At 39.2% G+C, this 19,092-nt stretch overlaps 9 protein-coding genes across 9 annotated transcripts; 5 read left to right on the top strand and 4 right to left on the bottom strand.

Annotated features, from left to right (window-relative positions):
* Nucleotides 1-247: 247 nt before the first annotated feature.
* HBS1 (eukaryotic peptide chain release factor GTP-binding subunit) lies at nucleotides 248-3,131 on the top strand (the record flags this gene model as incomplete). The annotated part of the gene is made up of 2 exons (XM_022821051.1): nucleotides 248-503; nucleotides 868-3,131. 2 exons carry the CDS (start codon nucleotides 248-250, stop codon nucleotides 3,129-3,131), a joined length of 2,520 nt encoding a protein of 839 aa, XP_022673932.1.
* A 40-nt stretch (nucleotides 3,132-3,171) lies between these two features.
* Nucleotides 3,172-3,966, bottom strand: UFE1 (Ufe1p; the record flags this gene model as incomplete). Its single annotated transcript, XM_022821062.1, has 1 exon — nucleotides 3,172-3,966. One exon carries the CDS (start codon nucleotides 3,964-3,966, stop codon nucleotides 3,172-3,174), a length of 795 nt encoding a protein of 264 aa, XP_022673933.1.
* Nucleotides 3,967-4,625: 659 nt separating this feature from the next.
* On the top strand, nucleotides 4,626-5,534 carry CDC21 (thymidylate synthase; the record flags this gene model as incomplete). The annotated part of the gene is made up of 1 exon (XM_022821073.1): nucleotides 4,626-5,534. The coding sequence occupies one exon, from the start codon at nucleotides 4,626-4,628 to the stop codon at nucleotides 5,532-5,534; it is 909 nt and encodes a 302-aa protein (XP_022673934.1).
* Nucleotides 5,535-5,640: 106 nt separating this feature from the next.
* On the bottom strand, nucleotides 5,641-7,566 carry SGO1 (Sgo1p; the record flags this gene model as incomplete). The annotated part of the gene is made up of 1 exon (XM_022821084.1): nucleotides 5,641-7,566. The coding sequence occupies one exon, from the start codon at nucleotides 7,564-7,566 to the stop codon at nucleotides 5,641-5,643; it is 1,926 nt and encodes a 641-aa protein (XP_022673935.1).
* Nucleotides 7,567-8,088: 522 nt separating this feature from the next.
* Nucleotides 8,089-8,457, top strand: DAD2 (Dad2p; the record flags this gene model as incomplete). The annotated part of the gene is made up of 1 exon (XM_022821095.1): nucleotides 8,089-8,457. The coding sequence occupies one exon, from the start codon at nucleotides 8,089-8,091 to the stop codon at nucleotides 8,455-8,457; it is 369 nt and encodes a 122-aa protein (XP_022673936.1).
* A 55-nt stretch (nucleotides 8,458-8,512) lies between these two features.
* On the bottom strand, nucleotides 8,513-11,866 carry NUP133 (Nup133p; the record flags this gene model as incomplete). Its single annotated transcript, XM_022821106.1, has 1 exon — nucleotides 8,513-11,866. One exon carries the CDS (start codon nucleotides 11,864-11,866, stop codon nucleotides 8,513-8,515), a length of 3,354 nt encoding a protein of 1,117 aa, XP_022673937.1.
* Nucleotides 11,867-12,499: 633 nt separating this feature from the next.
* RPF2 (rRNA-binding ribosome biosynthesis protein RPF2) lies at nucleotides 12,500-13,408 on the top strand (the record flags this gene model as incomplete). Its single annotated transcript, XM_022821117.1, has 1 exon — nucleotides 12,500-13,408. The coding sequence occupies one exon, from the start codon at nucleotides 12,500-12,502 to the stop codon at nucleotides 13,406-13,408; it is 909 nt and encodes a 302-aa protein (XP_022673938.1).
* A 215-nt stretch (nucleotides 13,409-13,623) lies between these two features.
* Nucleotides 13,624-14,601, bottom strand: MTD1 (methylenetetrahydrofolate dehydrogenase (NAD(+)); the record flags this gene model as incomplete). The annotated part of the gene is made up of 1 exon (XM_022821128.1): nucleotides 13,624-14,601. The coding sequence occupies one exon, from the start codon at nucleotides 14,599-14,601 to the stop codon at nucleotides 13,624-13,626; it is 978 nt and encodes a 325-aa protein (XP_022673939.1).
* A 2,776-nt stretch (nucleotides 14,602-17,377) lies between these two features.
* RAD7 (UV-damaged DNA-binding protein RAD7) lies at nucleotides 17,378-19,078 on the top strand (the record flags this gene model as incomplete). The annotated part of the gene is made up of 1 exon (XM_022821141.1): nucleotides 17,378-19,078. The coding sequence occupies one exon, from the start codon at nucleotides 17,378-17,380 to the stop codon at nucleotides 19,076-19,078; it is 1,701 nt and encodes a 566-aa protein (XP_022673940.1).
* Nucleotides 19,079-19,092: the final 14 nt, after the last annotated feature.

Here is a 19,092-nt window from a genome sequence, read left to right on the forward strand (position 1 = left end):
TCTCTTTCTATCTCATCTCGATCGATGCCGAGTCCGATGTCATGACAAGTTATTGATAAGATTTTTATTGTTCACGTGACATTTATTTGAGCGCAAAAATTATACATTTTTGTATATTAAAAGTTCAATCCAACAACTGATTGGTTTACTTTCAACACTTTAGTTGGGAATAGAGGGTCCATATATGGCCATTGGAAGCACTTGAGCCATCTAGGAGGACAATTTTCAATAATACAAATACTGTAACATGTCGAAGTATTACGATGAAGATGATGCGATAGATTATGAAGAGGATATTCCTGACTTTCAAGATGAAGACGAGTTTGATGACTATTTGAATGACGAAGAATACGAGTTGCTTAACCAGATTTTTCCAACGGCAAAATCTGAATTGGAGGAATACCAGGGATGGGACAATTTAACTGTGAAGAAGGCGTTATTTGAGCACAATTTTGACCTTACTAGCGCAATGATCGAATTAAAGAGGAAGTTCAAGAAAAAGGGTATGTATATATTATTATTATTTTAAAGACCGATGTTTTCAATTGAGTTTGCGTGTTTCAGTGACGATTTCTGGGTGGTTCTTCTATGTTCCTACAGATAGTGTGATATGTTTATTTTGGTGTTTTTCGATGCAAGGAGTTTTATGGTGGGCATATTAGCTATACTAACGAGATGGATGCTCTTTCTTTACCAACAGGAGAGAAGAGGAGGGGCCGCAGAAAAAGGAATTGATATACAGCTTGAACCATCTTTGGGCTATTTGACTAACACATGCGATGCAACATCCATACTTTTTGTGATTGGAGTGTGTCTTTTTTGTTTTCTATGAAGAACCAAAGGCTGACAAACCACTTTCAACATTAGAGATGTTGGCGAGGAAACGGGCCATGCAAAAGCAACAGCAAAAGAGTAGTGCGACGGTACCGACGTCAGGCCAAACCCCCTCTCTTTTGGATGCACTTAAAAAGAATAGTAGCGCCAAAAAATTAGGCGGTGCAAATGGCCCTGCTGCTAAACAGTCATTATCAGAGAGGTTGCAGTCTCTTAAGCTTTCGAGTAAGGGGAGTGTCAGTGGCCATACTGTCAATACGAATGCGACTAATAATACCAATAGTGAAGTACCGCATACAGCAACGCGAACTCTAGCATCTAAATTAGCTTCGTTGCGGAAAGCTAAACCGGAACCCAAGAAAGATGAGGAATCACCTGTATCACAGGAACCGAAGAAGAACGGAGAGCCTGGTAAGAATCAAGAAAACGTGGATACTCTCAAGCGTATTGATAATACATGGACGTGGAAAATCTTGAAAAAGCTCAATGATGTTGCTTCTCCCAACAAGACAACAAATATTAGTAAAAGCCCCTCCTTATTAGTTACTAATATCATCATACAGGAGGAGAGACACGAGAATGCGTCCCTGAAGAGAAAACATGATGAACTATTCACAGTTTATTATCCAAATACTAACAACCGTTCAGCCAAAAAACAAGCGATTTCAAACTTCAATAAACCATCGCCGGATGATGTGGCATTGACTCAACAAAAAGCTGCTTTCGAGGTTGACCGTGTCAAAGATAATATAGCAAAATTGTCTTTACAGGAGAAGAAGGATACTCAGAGTAAGCATAGTAACAATAATAATGATAATGTTGGCGAAAAGGAAGAAGAAGAAGATGATGATTATGAAGACGATGATGAATATGACAGGGTCAATGTTGAAGATGTGCCTATCAGAACTTACAAAAAAGCTACTGTTCCAACCAAACCTAAAAATCCTATCAACATACAATCACACTTGGCAGACAAGAAACCTCATTTGAACTTTGTTGTTTTGGGTCACGTCGACGCAGGTAAATCTACTTTGATGGGCCGTTTGCTATATGATGTTGGTGCAGTCGACAGCAAGTTAATTCGTAAGTTGCAAAAGGAAAGTGAAATGGCTGGAAAGTCGTCGTTCCATCTTGCATGGGTTATGGATCAAACTGCAGAGGAGAGAAATAGAGGTGTTACTGTTGATATCTGCACCAGCGATTTCGCAACTAGTAAAGGTACATTCACCATCGTTGATGCTCCAGGTCACAGAGACTTCGTTCCAAATGCCATTGTAGGTATTTCGCAAGCAGACGTAGCTGTTCTTTCAGTTGACTGTGGTACAGATGCCTTTGAATCTGGATTTAACTTGGACGGTCAAACCAAAGAACATGCCTTGTTGGCAAGAAGTTTGGGTATCAAACATATCATTGTTGCAATGAACAAAATGGATACCGTCGGGTGGTATGAAGGCAGATTCTTGGATATAAAATCAGAACTATTGGTTTTCTTTGAAGAAATTGGCTTTGAATCAGAGAATATCAGTTATGTTCCTTGTAGTGGGTTGACAGGTGAAGGTATCTTTAAAACACCTTATCCAATTGGTCAAACGTGGTATAAAGGTCCAAACCTAGTCCAAGAGCTAGAAATTACTGCCGCTAAATACTCAAAGATCAATGATGAAGAAGATATCAAGGAGCCATTTATATTCAATATTCTAGACGTTACACCAACTTCCAAAAACACGTCCGCTGTTATCTCAGGTAAAGTTGAAGCAGGTTCTATTCAACCGGGTGAAACGATAACTATATTCCCTTCGGAACAGAGCTGTGTTGTTGACTCCATTTTATGCGGAAATGACAACAAAAAGGTAGACATTGCATTACGTGGTGATTTTGTTCAACTTAAGTTACACGGTGCCTTTGCAGAGGATATACAGTCCGGTGATTTGGCATCTGTTGCAGGATATGATATTCCAAGTGCTCAAGAATTCACCTGTAGATTATTAACATTCAAAATTGACCGTCCATTGTTGCCAGGTACTTCTCTCATTTTGTTCAGAGGCGCTACTGAACAACCATGCAGAATCAAGAAGCTTTGCTACACTGTAAATAAGAAAAATCCAACGGAGGTACTCAAGAAAAAAGTCAGACATTTAGGTTCGTTCCAGTCGGCTATTGTAGAAATTGAGTTAGTTGAGAAAAAGAGAAGAATCCCAATGCTTACGATCAAGGAGAATAAGAAACTAGGAAGAGTTGTTCTCAGAAAGGAAGGTAAAACCATTGGAGCTGCTGTAATCAACTCGTTAGATTATTGATATCTTCTATTTGGTAATAGTTAATTAATTAATTAATTAATTAATTTATATAATCAAAGAATAATAACAAAAGACCGCAAATAATGGCAAACCACATCACCATATTAGCAAGCTTGTCACCCTTCTTGTTTGCTTGTTTTAGTTGTTTGTTACCCTTTTGCATTTCTATCTCCACTTCAATTTGATTGTCTAGTAAAGTATTGATATTTTGCGTTTGTACTTGCAAATGTGTCGCCAATTCGCTTTGCAAGGATGCAATATCGACTGCAGTCTTTCTAAGCTGTTCAGCCTTGCGTAACTCCTCATTCTTCATATTTAAAATCTCCTCGTGTTCCGTAGCCAAAATTTGTAGTTGCTCTTGTGAAAGCTTTGACATCGTCTCCTCGTACTGCTTTATTTCTTCCTGCGTAGTGGTTATCACCGGACTTTGTGAAACATGAATCTCCTGGGGCAGATGCAACTGAGCATTGAAATCGATCGCATAGAGGTGTCTTTGGCGCGAAAGCCGTGTTTGCTGTATAGTGGACAACCTATCCGAAACCTGCATTAGCCACATGTTCAAGCACTGAAGAAGCCCGTCCCGAAACTGGTTGTTAGCCTGGTGGAAGCTCTCTAGATCATCTACAGATCGCGAGAAGAAAGGAACATTAGAAGACCATTTTTTTAGCTTCTCCTTCATCATCTCCTGCCTTTGTCTCTCATAACCCTCAAGCTGTTTGAATTTCTCAAAGTACTGCTGCAACTGAAGTTTACTTTCCGTATCAAAATCGTCCTTCTCTTGGTCACTCATCTCAGTTTCACTCTCATATTTCGAAGTCAATTGGCGAACAATCATCTGAAACTCTAGTATATGCTTCATTAATTCCTTACTTTCCTTCACGAACGTATCTTTTACACTATACTTCGCCAGAACTTCATCTCGATCTTCACGCACTCGCAATTCCCTCTCAGAAATAGCTGACTCATCAAGCCCTTGGGCCTCCTCTATGACTTGCACATACTTCCGAAATAGTGCCGTTCTATCACTCATCGTCGAAATTGAATTTGGAAAGTGCAACCAGCAATATATTCCGATAAATCTGATCCTACCACAGTGTAAACTGCTATCTGATAGATCCTTAGCTTGGCTATATCTCTAAAATAAAACGTTTTGGTCGTGATGTATTAATACTAATATATGTTGTTACAGCTTTCTTAGGCTTGTCAAGAAACTATTTCCAACTGAACCATGTAGTCACGTGATTTGGTGATGTTTTAGTGGTTACCCCGCCACCAATTTTTCTGACGCGTAGATGTAAAGAATTAAATGAAAAAAAAGACGCGTGAAAAATAAATAGCATATGATTCAAAACGACCTTCATTAGCATCAATCAAAAGCATTACAACTTTTCTTCCCAAAAGGATAAACTTTACGATAGCTATTGACCACAGGACTTTTTAAGGTAGAATCTAGTGGGTTCATCTGCTGTATTATATATAACTAATAACATGACTATGAATTTGGATAGTGGAAATCCAGAAGAGCAACAATACTTGGACTTGTGTGAAAGGATTATAAATGAGGGAGAATTCAGACCTGATAGGACCGGTACTGGTACATACTCCCTGTTTGCACCACCACAGCTTCGTTTTGATTTGAGTGATGATAAATTTCCACTTCTAACTACCAAGAAAGTTTTCACCAAGGGTATTATTCTTGAGCTTTTATGGTTTATTTCTGGCTGTACTGATGGTAAGAAACTCTCTGATCAAGGTGTGAAGATCTGGGAAGGGAACGGATCCCGTGAGTACTTGGACTCCTTGGGACTTACAGATAGACGTGAGGGTGATTTGGGACCAGTTTATGGGTTCCAATGGAGACATTTCGGAGCAGAATACAAGACATGTGACGATGATTATTCGGGACAAGGTGTTGATCAGTTAAGCGATGTGATTCATAAGTTGAAGAACAATCCTTACGATAGAAGGATTATTATGTCAGCATGGAACCCTCCTGATTTCCCAAAAATGGCTCTTCCACCATGCCATGTGTTCTCTCAGTTCTATGTCAGCTTCCCTAAGGAAGAAGGGAAGAGACCAAGACTCTCGTGCGTGCTATATCAGAGGTCATGTGATATGGGGTTGGGTGTTCCGTTCAACATTGCTTCTTATGCCCTACTGACGAAGATGATTGCAATGGTGTGTGACATGGACGCTGGTGAATTCATCCATACTCTTGGTGATGCGCATGTATATAAGGATCACGTCGATGCCTTGAAGACACAGATTGCCAGAGAGCCTCGCGCTTTCCCCAAACTAAAGATAAAGAGAGATGTGAAGAACATAGACGATTTCAAGTATGAGGACTTTGAAATCACTGATTACAACCCACATGGCAAGATTCAAATGAAAATGAGCGTCTGAACAAAACTGTTGCTTACGTATAAACTATATATGTATATATATGCTAACAGCGGGTATCAAATGCGAATGCAAAGTTTTAAACTGTGTCTATCAATATATGCTTGAATCAGATACTGGGCTCATTGGCGTGGATACGTTTTCTCTTTCGGCTCATATCTTCCTTGGCTCGTACACGATGTGTTTTCGCTACATGTTTCAGCGATATTCCATCGATTATTTCAAATGCAGTTAAGTCAGGACCTGATATATCGCTGACCTGCTGTTGCTTCGAATCAAAATCGGGTGGTTGCTTTTTCAAGACTTTATTTGGACTAACATCTTTAAGAATTCTTTCATTTGCTTGGTTAATCTCTTTTATAGGGCCAATAGTAGTATCTTTGGTGTTCCTCTTCATTATATTAGCAGGCTTCTCCTTCAGCGCTGTTTTCACCCCTACGTTCTGTGGTATCTTCATTTCGTGTAATGGGACTACGCCACTACTCTTCTTTTTCTCATTGGGTCCAGAGGGGGGCACATCAGTACTGCTCTTGTTGGTTTCATTATTGTTATCATTATTGTCATGTTTTTGTTCCAAGCGGGTTGCAACTTGCTTTTCTCCCCCCATCACATTGGTAGGATCAAAGCCTTCGTTGCTTCCGGATTTGCTTATTGGTCGATCCTTTTCCTCATCAATGTCGGAACTATGCTCTCGTTGTTGGTGCTGATTTTTAGCTCTCTGCACTTGTAAATCGTGTATATCTGTAACGGTAGTTGCATCCACAAATTTCTCAGTAGGTCTTCTCATCTTGGCACGCAAAGACGGAAGTTTGTAGTTCACTGCTTTGCCTCGAGTTCTGCGCTCTCGTTTATCGAATCCCTCGTCATATTCTGTCTGGGGCATTATATCATCTTGGTTTCCTTTCAGCCTCGTTTTTGGATTCTTCATGGAATGCTTTACCTTAGATTGAGAAGGTATGGCACATTGGACAAAACTTGTCGACTCCTCTGCTCCAGTAGCTCCGTTGCTTGGTTCTTCTTTGTCATTGTAGACCTCGATTTTCGATTTTGAGAGATCCATCAAAATATGAGAATGGTCATGCGTACTCGCTTCCTCCGGTATGGAATACTCAATTACAGATGCGGTGAAATTATATGATTCATCCTCATCAGCATTGTTGTCTGTAGCTGACTGTGTGGTTGATGGCGTAGTAGACGTGGTTGAGGCAACTGCTGCTAATTCTACTGCTGTCTCTGCTGCTTCAGCTGCTTCTGATAGCGGTAGTGCTTCTGCTTCTGCTTCTGGTTCTGCTTCTACCACTGCTGGAACAGCTGTTTCTGTCATTTCGACATCTTTCCTTTCAGTATCCTCATTGTTATTATGCGAGTTTGCGATTTCATTTTCCCTATTTACTATGTCATTCAGTTCCATTTCCAGATTCTCATTGTTGAACTCAAAATCTGCAGGGATAAATAACGATTCCCGACGCGAGCTTTTCCTCCTTTTCTTAGCCAGAGGCCTTACTTCATCTTGATTCAGTTCCACGCTATTTGAACTGTTTTCATGATTATCTTCAGCTATCGTATCCTCGAAAATTGGCTTCTCGCTATTGTCTACATTAACATCACTTTCAACTTCTGAACCTCTAAACTCCACAGATTTGGTAGATTTCGGACTCCTGCTACTGTCCCTTTTCATAATCGACTTCGGGCTCAAACCTAGAGCAGTATGACCGTGAATCCCAGCTTCAAGACCTTGGTTTCTTCGTACTCGATCGAACAACTGACTGACCTCAGAAAACCGGCTTATGACTCCATCCTCTAGCATATTAAATATTTTGTTCACCTTCTCACGGTACCTAAGTTCGCTCATTGATAATCTCGACCGCAATTGCACATTCTCTTGTATTAACTCACTTACTTTCGTCTCCATATCCGTGATTTTCATCATCAAACCAGAATTGTATTTTGCGAGCTGACTATTTTGTTGCAAATAAATGGCCTTTTGCTGCTCAAGCAACGCTTGAAAATCATCGTACACTAACGGGCCTCCCATTCTCAACCCTACTACTCGCTCACAATCTTAGCCGCCGGTACTGCACCCTCCCTATCGTCTTGAATACACCTAAAATTTTACCGCTCAAAAGTGTTATGAAGAAGTGAAAGATTCCTTTTGTTTACATCTTTAAAAAGGTAAACAAAACCACAAAGACAATATTACCCGGATATTGAAATATGACTATCGATTATTCTTTAAAACGAGAAGGACAAGGCAAAGAACATAAGTAAGCAGTCCATTTAAGCCTGGTTCGTCACAGTCTTTTAGTATTGTTTCTATTATGCCATAACTCTAGGAAAGAACCGGATTTTTAGGTGTTGCTACTTTCACTTAATCTTGTTTTCTGATAAATCCAGCATAAACACCATATTATATATATCGTCATTTATTTTGTTACTAACAAAATAGCTTTTAACATTCTATACAAACATTGAAAGCAAGCAATCAACACAAAAAACGCGTGAGTAAAAGTACTATAGGGTACTGGGAGAAGTATAGAATTGAATATTGAATACAGAAATGGCTTTGGAAGATGAAATGGAGTCCAAAAGACGCGAATTGAACTATTTAAAGCATGTTTCGGCTCTAACAGAAAGGCTTAAATCGCAGTTAGATGAGCTGAGCGTACAGGTATCTCAAATGAATAAGAATGCAGACATAGTCAAAGATGTTATGGCCAATTGGGACTCTGTGCTTCGGTCTATATCGCAAGCATCGATATCATTGCTACAGTACACGGAAAATGATTACGAGACAGGAAAATGGGCTAACAAGGAGAAAGAGAGTGGAGATAGCACGGACATAGCTGCTGAAACGGATGGAGTACAGCAAGGCACACCTCTTCCGGAGACTTTGGTTAGGGTTAAAGTTACAGACGATGCAGAATAGAACATTCATTATACATATAGGTTAATGTTTATATATATAAAGTGCTTGGTAGGCACTAGAAGGAATTAAGGTTGGTCCTTTCGATGGTGTTTGATTCGTAATTGATTACACATTGGTTACCTGTCTCCTCGTTGGCTTGTCCGATAAGTGCTTGGATGGTTGTGATGTCAGGGCATGATTCTTTCAGAAGAACAACCTCTCTTTTTGCGTCATCAGCTAGTAATGGAAGATCAATAAGGTTATGATAAAGCCCGTCTAGATATGTGTCTCTGATTGTTGCTTCATTTGTTAAGGTATTGAGATGGGGAAGTTCTATGTGCTCATTGTAGAATTGTTGGTTGAAAAATACATGTAGAGTCTTTTTAATAGCATCTTCTCCGGACAATAAGCATCTTCTCCATATTTGATGTTCGCAGAACTTCTTCACCTCGGTTGGTAAAGTACGATCGATGGCAAGGACACTCAATGCAAAACCGTAAGAGGTGTCTTTGTTCAATAAAGTGAAAAGTTCTATCATATGTGGAACGGATAGAGATTCTCTCCTCTTTACAGCATCACTCAAGTACTTGAACAGCGTTTGATAGGTTTGGAAGTCTTTGAACACAGGGTTAATGCTGGACTCTTGGATTTCTTGAGACAAAAGAATTTGGCCATCTATCAAGTCTAATTCTGTTTGGATATCGTTCAACACTTGGGAACCTTCTTCTGACTCAGCAGCAAGAGCGCTGAGTTTGGCGATACTTAGTTGGGCCTGTCTTTGTTTGATATCTTGACCAAGGGAATCTGTTCCAGTAGAGATTGTTAAAAGAGTTGCGGTAGCCTCATTGTATTTGTTATTGTAGATTTCTCCGATCCATTTAACCTTTCCATATTCTGGGAATTCTTCAAAGTATTGTTCTAAGAAATCAGAATTCGACTCACCAAATGTTTCATAAAGTGCGTCCCACTTGCCAGCTTTGATATAGTACGTAAATAAGGCTTTTGCAAAAATGTACCCGTATTTTTGGAAGTATTCGTTGTATAATGAAAACGCGGTTATTCTTGGAAGAGTTTCTAAAGTTTCTACTAAACCTTCTAAATCTTGATAAAAGTCGGTGATTAAAATGGAGTCTTGGGATTTGTTGATGTCCCTCAAGACTCTATTCCATAACAAATGGTTATCGTCGAAGAACTTCTTATAAGTAGAGTCTGAGATACCATTGAAACTAATCCACATTGTAATTTGTTTAATCATGTAGTAAAGCGATTTAACAAGCAGTAATAGGTTCTCGTGTTCTTCATTTGGCATCAAATCTGTCTTCATTGATGAATCTTCAACAGCGTGATGGATCAAGAAAAACGTGTCGTTCAATGTTTGGATTATTTCATTAGTAGTAAACCACGGAATGTTTTTCGACATTTCATCTGCGCTCATTTGGAAGAGGCCGTATCTGTAGTTATTCTCACATTCTTCCAAAGTGGAGTGGTATATTATTTCGTTAATGAATTTCACGATTTGAATCTTCAACTTTGGATCTCTTGTTGTTTCAATGGAAGCATTCAATTGCTTCAATAATGCACCAATAATTTGAGGGATCTTTGATATACCATCCGTCACAAAATCAACATCTGACGTAAAGTTAAATTCACCCAATACTGTGCTCCAAGCCTTTTTGATAGTTTCCGGTTGTTCTGGTAGTAATGTGTAGAGCTTCTCAATACACTTAATAGTTTCGAAATCTGAAATTAAATCCAATTTGAACTGGGCCGACATTTGGTTCAAGAAATTATGAGCAACAAAGATCAAAAGTCTTTCGAATAATTCGCTACGAATTTTCAAATGTCTTGTGACGTTGTTGGCCACTGGAGGAATGTGATTTGATAATGCATATTTTATTTCGTCACTAGACATTTGGATATCCGTTTCAATTTCTTGGATTTGAAGATCCAAATTTTCGGGTAGATTGAAATCTAGTAGAGCCTCAGATGAGTTCCCACCGAAGTATATGAATTGGTCTACATGGGATTTGATGAATCTCACCTCTTGGAAATCGGACTTTTCATATTTTTCAAAAGTCTCTAGTTTTAAGGTGCACGTTGATGCATCGGTAATGTATAATCCGTTAGTGTCACAGTCATAACCAGCTATTCTCATATCCTTATTGAATTGTAAAATATCTTCCCACCTTCTTTTGAATGGATAGTTGGAGTCTAGTTTAGAGCTTGTTTGGGTTAAAACAGTTGCATCAGCGAATAGTGTGTATACAGATGTTATTGGTAGATTTTCACTTGTGTACGCTGATGGAACCACCAATCGTGGTAAATGAATGGAAGAAGCAAAAGTGTCGTCCACTAATGGTCTTGTGTATGTGTTCAATCTGTAAGAAGAGAAAATGGCAAAACTATTGGTATCCTCATCGAAAATTAAGGTCGAAAGCAAGTAATACGTATTGTGATTCTCTGACACGCAACTTAAGAATAGATATGCAGTTTTATCTCCCGCTAATGGATGGCAGTCTAGTAACTGTAAGCTAGAAGTGGCCAATGGGAAATGTTCAAGAACTGTTTGGGAGATCTCAGACAAAACGTTTATATTTATTCTTTTATAACAGTTCCCGATCGATGAAAGATTCCACACTTGGAATTGACCACCTTGTGTCAAAATTGACACCAGTCTCTCACCTTTACCACTAATTTCTCCCACTTTCATGGAAACTACCCTTTTGGGCTTGGACATCGATAAGAAAATCCCCACTTGGCACTTTATAATAGTCTGTTTTAACGAAACATGGGGCTTCCCGCTAGAATCCCGTATTGTATATAACTCTACGCGTCCGTAATTGGTCGAAAGAACCACACCTGCGGGCTCAGCATTCACTAAAGACTCCACATATTCCCCATCGCGTAATTTCATGCTTGCCGTGTGATATCTCGACTGTGTAATAAACGAAGCCACTTGGCTTACAGCATCCACATCCTCATAGAATTGAATCTCGCCCGACTTCACATTCACTAAAAACAACCCAGGATTCGCTTTCATATCGCGTTCCAAAACACTAGGCCACGTGAAACAGCATAATGGCGGTTTCGACCACGTCTCATACTCCTTCTGATGCAAAGGAATCCGTAAAAAGCTGGGATGCGTCTCAGATGACGCATATGGCCACACATAAACATTCTCACAATCGCAACAAAGCGCATATCCAGACTTCGCATCAATACTACATCCCAATTCTTCGCCCTGCGGTAAAAATCCAAGGCTAGGAGCTAGTCTAGACACCTTATACTTCCCATTCTCCGTAATTACCTGCTCATTGGAGAACTGTCTGTTCGTCCCACTAGACCCAATGGTGCTTTCTTCAACAGAAATAACGGACTCTTCAGCCGCCGGTACACTAAGCTCCTTCCTAAGCTGGAACAATTGTGTCATTTCCGACTTTACTAATATTTCCCTTCGTCCAGAAATCGATCTGTCCCTCAATCCACTCGGTTAGCCCTTTGATCTGGATGTAATAACCTGCTGCTCCTCTCTATAAATGCTCTTTGTGAGTTCATAATAGTAGTGATAGTCGAAAGAGAAATCCTTCTTAGCAGATTTCGATGTTTACTGATGGGAAAATACGTTCGTTCAATATGATATGAAATTTCCAAAAAAAAAATGCCGGTCACATGATCTGTATTTTTATTTTGAATTTTTGAATTTTTTTTTTTTTTTTTTTTTTTTTGGGAACTTTCTGTCGTGTTTCTTTTTCTTTCTGCCTGAAAAATTTCAACATGCCCAGACAGCGGCGAAGGTAACGAAGGTTTGAAATAAAAGATGCGATGAGCTATAGATGTAAACTGAGATGAGGTATGTAAGTGTAACAGAGAAAGAGGGTGATAGACTAACGGTTTACTCTGATAGAAGGATCTAAAGGAGGTTAGGAAACGAGTATAGTGAAAGATGATCAGAACTGTCAAGCCAAAGAACGCTCGTGCCAAGAGAGCTCTAGAAAAGAAAGAGCCTAAGTTGGTAGAAAATGTAAAGCAAGCATTGTTTGTTCCTGGACAAACGTCTGGTAAGATGTTGCACGATGCTATGGTGGACTTGAGTGCTCTTAAGAAGCCATACATCAAGAGATTTTCGAAGAAGAATGCTATTAGACCATTTGAAGATTACGAGCCATTGGAGTTTTTGTCTGAGAAGAACGATTCATCTCTAATAGTTTTGAGTTCTCACTCAAAGAAGAGAAGAAACAACTTGACATTTGTGCGTACGTTTGGGTACAAGATATATGATATGATTGAGTTACAGATTGCGGAGAACTACAAGTTTTTGTCTGATTTCAGGAAACAGACTTTCAATGTTGGGTTGAAGCCAATGTTTTCTTTCCAAGGTGCTGCATTTGAACAGCACCCAGTTTACATGCATGTGAAGTCTTTATTCTTGGACTTCTTCAGAAACGAGACGACTAATCTACAAGATGTTGCTGGTCTACAGCATGTTATTTCGATCAGTGTGCAAGGGGATTTCCAAGATGGAGAGCCTTTGCCAAACGTGCTATTCAGAGTTTACAAGCTAAAGACGTACAAATCTGAACAAGGTGGTAAGAAGCTACCTAGAGTTGAGTTGGAGGAAATTGGTCCAAGATTTGACTTCAAGATCGGTAGAATTCACACACCATCTCCAGAGATGGTCAAGGAAGCTAACAAGAAGCCAAGACAACTTGAAGTTAAGGTTGCTAAGAACGTTGAAATCGATAGTATGGGTGACAAGATTGCAAGAATCCACGTTGGCAAACAAGATTTGAACCAATTGCAAACTAGAAAGATGAAGGGTCTAAAGGCCAAGTATGACCAAGTGGACTCTGATATGGAGGAATACCTTGAAGAAGAAGAAGGTGCTGCTCTAGACCAAGACGATACCTACGGCGAAGAATTCGTAACGGCTACTGATATTGACGCTCCACCTGCCAAGAAGCAAAAGAAATAAGCAACAACAATCTATTAACGCTTTTACCAACTGTATCATATTATAGGTATATATATATATATATAAATTTTCAAACAGACATACACACAAGTAGGTATATGGATGTATATGTATGTACCATATCATATCATGTCTTTAAATATTGGCTATTGAACTAAATAACACCGTGTAGAACCCGAGGTTGGCATTCCTCGAACTCCACCTCCACCCCCAACTCATTTCTGGGCTAGTATTTGGCTCAACTTCTCCCTGTTCTCAACAAGTCTTAGCATGTTCCGTAACAACATGGAAATTGTAACCTTGCCGGTGCTTGGCACATATAAAGAAGCCTTGGATTTTACAGAGTCATCAAAGTTTTTGTGAGATGAGAAGTTGATGCAGATAGCACCTTCCTTGATGTATTCCGTTGGGAACTTGTATTTTTCTCCAGGTACACCGGTTATTATTACGTCTGCGTCTTTACAGCACTCTCTTAATAGATCATCAGAGTAAGACCCCAAATCTTCAACATGATGTTTGGTAAATTTCAAGCCTTGTCCACGGGTGAACTTCTGGATATTGTTTATGTCCACAGAGTACACATCTGCACCGTCATTGGCCAATAAAGCTGCCAATGGTCTCCCGACAATTTCAGATCTGTTAACTACCACACACTTCTTCCCATAAAGTCTGTTCCCTTCTGGAAGGAGGTTGTTGTACACCTTCAAGTACTCCAAGATCTTCACTACTGCCAATGGAGTACATGGTAAAATAGATTTTAGCTGTTTCTCGTTGTCCAAGTATCTGATGTTATGGTACATGTTTTGGTAGTACACGTGGTTCAAGCCTTCTACATCTTTCTCCCTCGCTACCACCTGTTGTAAATACTGATCCTGCGCATTTCCAAACACCGGGAAATAAATCATGATCCCGTCAACCGCATCATCCTGATTGGCATCGATGATCGCTTCTTCTAAAAAGTCTTTGTCCTCTATCTTCCTTAGTTCGTAACGGAATCCCATCGATTCACAAGTCTTTTGTGTCCAAGACGCATACATCTCGGCTGCTGGGTCATTGTTAGCCAAAAATCCAACTAATAGAGGACCCTCGGGACGCACATCCCTTAAGCTATTCACCTTCTCGGTGATTTCTTCCACATAGGTCTTCGAAACTGAAGATGCTAGAATAGTACGGCCTGGTTTACCTGATGACATCTCGAATATGCAGAGTACTGTTAGTTTATTTGGGGTATTGGTATCCTCACAGAATGAATAAGTTGTCAGTCTATCTGAGACTCAATGGCTACTGAAGAAATGAATAGATTTGTATAAACCTTTTTCTTCTACACTAATACATGTATATATATATATATATATATATATTTCCAGAGTTCAAGTTGAATCAGGTACCATAAATGTGATGCATGGAGTAATTATAGCACGCACCACCTAATATTGGAAATGATCCAATCCATATAGTGACTACTCTAAATAAAATTCCAATTCGAATTCCACACATCAATAATCTAACTAATTTCGATGCCTACCATCTCTATATTACGTACGTACTTAGGACTCATCGCATCCTCCAGAGTCAAAATTCGATATTGTTCCAAAAAAAAAAAAAAAAAAAAAAAAAAAACATCCGTCGAAGTTAAAAAAGAAACAGAGTTAAAAAAAAAAAAAAAAAAAAAAACGGAAAAAAAAACACACACATTACCCAGATAATGGTTATCATGTGATATACACGTGATTCAAAATAAACGACCGGGTAATGTTTACTTTTTTTTTTTTCCTCCCAGGAAGAACGGTAATCAAAGCGAAGACCGAGAGCTTTACCTTGTTATTGAATTAGCTGAGACATAGGCAATTTGTTGAAGTAAATATCCAGATACCGGTACAGGAAATTGCTACAGATATATATTCAGCCTCTGGTTAGGTTTAGTGCAAGTGGTGCAATAGAATTTTTGGGTTTATTTGAATAGGTGAAAGCTAAAATTCATCTAAGCAGATTGTTTTTTCTTGTTGATTAAGTTATTGCAAATTAGGGAAAGACAAAGTTTAATAAAGAGGAACGCAAGTGGTGTCATGGCTATTCGTACTTCGTCTTCATCCGGTACGAGAATTGACCAGTCTCCTAGAGAGATGTTCCAACGGTCAAATTCTAGCTCATCTTCTTCACCTAATGTGGTTGGATCGCTATTGAAATCGTGGAAGAAGAGTAGTAATGATTCACATCTAGATTTGAAACGACAGACTTCTAGAGGATCTTCTTCTGCGAAACACATGTCTCCGTTGAGAGCGGAGTCGCATGGGCATGGGCATGCTCACCATAAAAAGGATAAGTACTTTAAAGACTTGGACGAGGATTGGAGTGCGGTGATTGATGATTATAACATGCCTATTCCAATGATAAGCAATGGAGGAGTTGAAACGTCGCTAAGGCCAGCAGCGGTAATACATGATGAATATAGTAATGGGAGTCACACTGGAGGAAGTAGTGGGCTGGTTGGATTCTCCGGGAAACCGTCTATGGAGTCATCTCGAGGGAGAAATGTAAGTGATGAGAAGAAATTGCAATACGAAATAGAAATAGAGAAGGATGCGCAAGAACTCAATAGCCTTTTGGTGAGGATAGATAAGTTTGATCATCTGCTAAAACCCAAGGATTCTGTTTCACAGGTGAATCTACAGGAAATCCGGAAACTAGCTTGGAACGGAATACCGATGGTGCATAGGCCTGTCGTTTGGAAATTGTTGATAGGATACCTCCCCAGTAATTTAAAGAGACGAGAGCAGGTTTTGAGAAGGAAAAGGTTGGAATATAAGCAGGGAGTGGATCATATCTTCTCTGGTAACCATGAGAAGGATGTCACCACCTGGCATCAGATTGAAATTGACATACCGAGAACCAACCCTCGCATACCGTTGTATCAATTTCAGTCTGTGCATGACTCTCTAAAACGGATTTTGTACTTCTGGGCAATTAGGCATCCGGCTAGTGGGTATGTGCAGGGTATCAATGACTTGGTCACTCCATTCTTTCAAGTGTTTTTATCCGAATACCTACCGCCTGCAGAAAAAGACGACGTATGTACGTTGGATCCTTCCCAATACTTGAGCCCGGAACAATTATCTGATGTTGAGGCAGATTGCTTTTGGTGTTTGTCGAAGCTTCTTGAGCAAATTACAGATTATTTCATACATGGCCAACCAGGTATACTTAAGCAAGTGAAGCATCTAAGCCAATTGGTGAAGAGGATAGACCTTGACTTGTACAATCATTTCGAACAAGAACACGTAGAGTTTTTGCAATTCAGTGTACGGTGGATGAACTGCTTGCTAATGAGAGAATTTCAAATGCCTATGGTTATAAGAATGTGGGATACTTACTTATCAGAAACATCACTAGAAACCAGTATAGGCTCTGAAGACCTTATGGCAGACTCTTCCAATTCTCTGGATAGAAAATCAAGAGTGTCTACGTCGGCAGCAACAGCTTCGGATTCAAGGCAAACTACTTTAAGTGAGTTCCATGTTTTTGTCTGCGCAGCGTTCCTAGTGAAATGGTCTGATGAGTTGATGAAGATGGACTTTCAAGGTATCATCACTTTTTTGCAAAACCCACCAACTAAGGATTGGAAGGAATCAGATATAGAAATGCTTCTAAGTGAAGCCTATATCTGGCAATCTCTATATAAGGATGCTACTTCTCACTGGAGGTGAAACTATATAATACCCCTGATATATGATTGTTTTTAATCTACATCATAACATTTAACATAGCTTATTAGAGGCGTTCTCTTTTTCTACTTCTAATCTCTTTCTTTCAATTAGTGCTTTTAAAAGAAAGACAGACCAATTTTGAACTTTAATTTCTTCTTACTAATAGGCTTCCCTCCTCTATGATTGCGCGAAGAAAGAAGACGAGCAAGTGTACATTTGTTGTCCTGAGGCATGTGTTTATTACTGTAACTGTACGCTTCTCATAATGTATAGAGCTAATAACCGTCGAAATAATGATGGCAGTGGGGTTAGAGGACCAAATAGTGCGTTAACGCAATTTTTGAAAGAACAAGGTATTAGTGCAGAAAATATTAGAGAAAGATGGTTAGAAACACAAAAGAACAAGTCCGAGGAAGCTGCAGATATCAGCAAAGACGATTCAGAAACTGAGTCTGATGAGGAAACACCGAAACGTGTCACTAAAAAGAAGGTGGGCAAAAATCTAAAGGAAGATGACACTAGTTCTTCATCAGATGAGGACAGTGATGACAGTGACTATTCTCCAGAAGAAAGACTTAAAAAAATACGTGGTGATACTCCTTTAGATTCTGATGAAGAGGAGTCATCATCTTTACCTGTATCCGGAAGGCAGAAAAGAGCCGTTTCTCTATTGAATGGTAAAAAGTCATCTCCACAACGTGCCAAAGCTCAACTCCAGCAAAGAAAGAAACGAAGAAAGAAGGCAGCAGATCTACTTGATAGAAGAAATTCGCCGATCCTTTCACTTCAAGATATCTGTATTAAAATAATTACAAAGTCCATTATAGACTATAATGCACAATCTATGGTTGAACACATCAGAGATACTTTAGGTGGCATATCTGTTGAAAATTTAAACAAACTTGCACGAGCACTTACGAAAAATAGAGCATTGAATGATGATACTTTACAGCTTTTCTTGAACACGAGTTTAACTACTTTGAGTTTTTATGACTGCTCAAAATTGTCTTTTGAAGGGTACAAGAGACTAGCAATATTCTCTCCCCATTTGGAACACCTTTCTCTACAAATGTGCGGACAGTTAAATAACGAATCGTTATTATATATTGCCGAAAAGCTCCCGAAACTAAAGGAATTGTGTTTTGATGGTCCCTTTTTGATCAACGACGATACGTGGGTAAAATTCTTTGAACTAATGAAAGGAAGACTATCGATGTTCCATGTTTCTAATACACATAGATTCAGCGATAAAGCATTGCTTGCAATGCTCAAGAACTGTGGCTCTTCTTTAACATCACTTGGTCTTGCAACTCTAGATACTGTGACCAACTATGCACTCTTACCACAATATCTTGATTCTCCAAATTTTACCACCTTAACGTTGGAGGAGCCTTCCAGAGAAACAGATATTAATGATGAGGTTATAATTAGCCTTTTGGGAGCTATTGGGAAGAATTTAAAGAAACTCTCACTCAATCGTTGTACAGGACTGACGGACAGCTGTATAATTAATGGATTTTTACCCTTTTTGTCTAACTCAGGAGAATCACAACTTGAAGTCTTAGAACTAGAAGAGCTAGATCAAATTTCCACGGATGGTATTGTTCTATTGTTTTCTTCTATTAAATTCCCTCATCTTAAAGAATGTAGCTTGAAAAGATGTTTCTCATTAGAAGATGCTGCTTTAGTTGAATTGTTATTGAACGCAGCTCCTACATTGGAAAAATTGAACTTAAATGGTCTAAAATCTCTTACAGCACAGGCATTTTCCTTTATGAACTGCCCTAACCTGAAACAACTCAACTTAGGTTTTATTCACTGCATCAATGACGAAATAGTAGAACAAATATCCAATAATAATGAAAACTTATCCATAATTGAAGTATATGGTGACAATCAAGTTACAGCAAAATGTTCCCCACCAAATCGGGTTACTATTATCGGTAGACAAAGCGATAGTATTTAAAAGTGGTGGAAAAT

This window comes from Kluyveromyces marxianus, chromosome 1, assembly GCF_001417885.1.
Source record: "Kluyveromyces marxianus DMKU3-1042 DNA, complete genome, chromosome 1".
Lineage (NCBI taxonomy): Eukaryota > Fungi > Ascomycota > Saccharomycetes > Saccharomycetales > Saccharomycetaceae > Kluyveromyces > Kluyveromyces marxianus.